The 1633-nt window shown below is 43.7% G+C and overlaps 1 protein-coding gene across 1 annotated transcript in view; it reads right to left on the bottom strand.

Annotated features, from left to right (window-relative positions):
* The window catches only part of T265_14405 (hypothetical protein), a gene marked incomplete at both ends in the record, with an annotated part of 8232 nt that extends 7783 nt beyond the window's left edge, over positions 1-449 (bottom strand). Inside the window, 2 exons of the mRNA XM_009173479.1 lie at positions 150-316; positions 347-449. Coding sequence (XP_009171743.1) covers positions 150-316; positions 347-449 — 270 coding nt within the window. The remainder of the gene's footprint in view (positions 1-149; positions 317-346) is intronic.
* Between the last annotated feature and the right edge of the window lie 1184 nt (positions 450-1633).

Here is a 1633-nt window from a genome sequence, read left to right as displayed (position 1 = left end):
TTGTTTCGGCCATGATCCTACCGTGATTTATATCTTTTCCATACAGACTGAGCACGGGAACATGCACTAGTTACTCTTGTCGTAAACAAAAGGACTTCGGAACTCGCTGAGTCACACTGCGGAATATCTCGGATCTAAGTAGGACTGACTGGGCATTCCACGAGCAATTTCTTAGGTTCTAAGCGCACTACTATTGAGGACCTAAAGTGCTGCTCACCCAAAATCAAGTTGTTTGATGTCGCGGTAAAATTTCGCTCCTGACGAGCCCCAAAAAGCGCGAAACCGGTCGTGGGCTGTCGAAGAGTGTTCAGCAAACCTGTGAGTAGTTTCCTTTATGAAAATATACTGCGATATCTCGAATATCGTGCCAACTGAATCATGAGGCGGCCTGCGTGCAGCACATTCAGTTGTAGGATATCACAGACGAGAGATTCAGTTGAGTCTCTCATGAAAACCAAATTGATTTGCAAATTAGTATATTCCTCGAAAACATAGTGAACTTATTGATTGGGGCTCTTCGCGGTAAAATCCCGCTCCAAGCAGATGATGGGCTTGTTTGCGCCAAGCAATGGTTGAATAGAGTGGCTGAAATGCGTGAACGTCATCATCAGATATTAACTTTGACCAGTAATATATCGTGGTTCCGACTGATGGATTCGTTTCCCGCTAAGTATCGGGATTAAGGGATTCAGTCACACACCGCATAGGATAGGTTCAAATCTTGTCATCTGAGCCCAGTGGTTGCAGGCATGTGTCTAGAAAGTGGCTGCTCCATTCGTGTGATATGGAATGTCCATACACGCAGAGTTCGAACCCGACACAGACAGTGAAAACGAATACAACGAACATGTCTGTGCATTCCCTGTTGTAACATCTACCCTAGGTGTGACCGGTAGAATAACGCCAAGATCACTGATTCACAAATAGAACGTCTGGAATTTCTGCGAACCGAACTGTCAAGGCACATTGTATCCGATTTCGCCACCTATTTTAGCGTCTGGAACTGCTTCTACGTTTGGGTTAAGCTGTGTAAGCTGTGCGGATATTTTAACTGGGAGCATGTGATATTTTTGGGCTGAGTGACGGCAAGTCCCTTGAACAGGACAACGAATTTGGGACGTTAAATCTTCATGAAAAAGTACCTGAACACCACACGCCTCTTTAGGTAAGCAACCCTTAACATATATAAAGCACGGTTTAGCGTTATACATTGGCTACTCAACAGTTAATCTGATTGATTCCAGTTCACCTTGAATAATCATTCTCTCATACGGGCATTCGCGTAACTCTGTGGATGAAATCAGTCCTCACATGTATGACGTGAAATCATTCACTTATCAACCATATCGATTCTCCAAGCAGACATTTACGCCTATGACATTGTTACACAACTCCCGTTTATAAAACAAACAAAAAAACGCTGTAAACTATTTTCCACTTGACTGTGCTCGAATTATCAATGTGAGAACACTCGGCAGTCAGTCAAATGGCTTCAACCGTCATTTTAATGCCAGATATCTTCGTCAGTGAACCAGTCGAAATGGCCGTCATGAACTTTCGAATGTGCGACTGAGGAAATCCGTCCTGAGTGAAAAGTTGAGGAGTCAATGGTGTGTGGGATTAAACACTACGA

This window comes from Opisthorchis viverrini, assembly GCF_000715545.1.
Source record: "Opisthorchis viverrini unplaced genomic scaffold opera_v5_187, whole genome shotgun sequence".
NCBI lineage: Eukaryota > Metazoa > Platyhelminthes > Trematoda > Opisthorchiida > Opisthorchiidae > Opisthorchis > Opisthorchis viverrini.
This window is presented reverse-complemented; position numbering and strand designations above follow the sequence as displayed.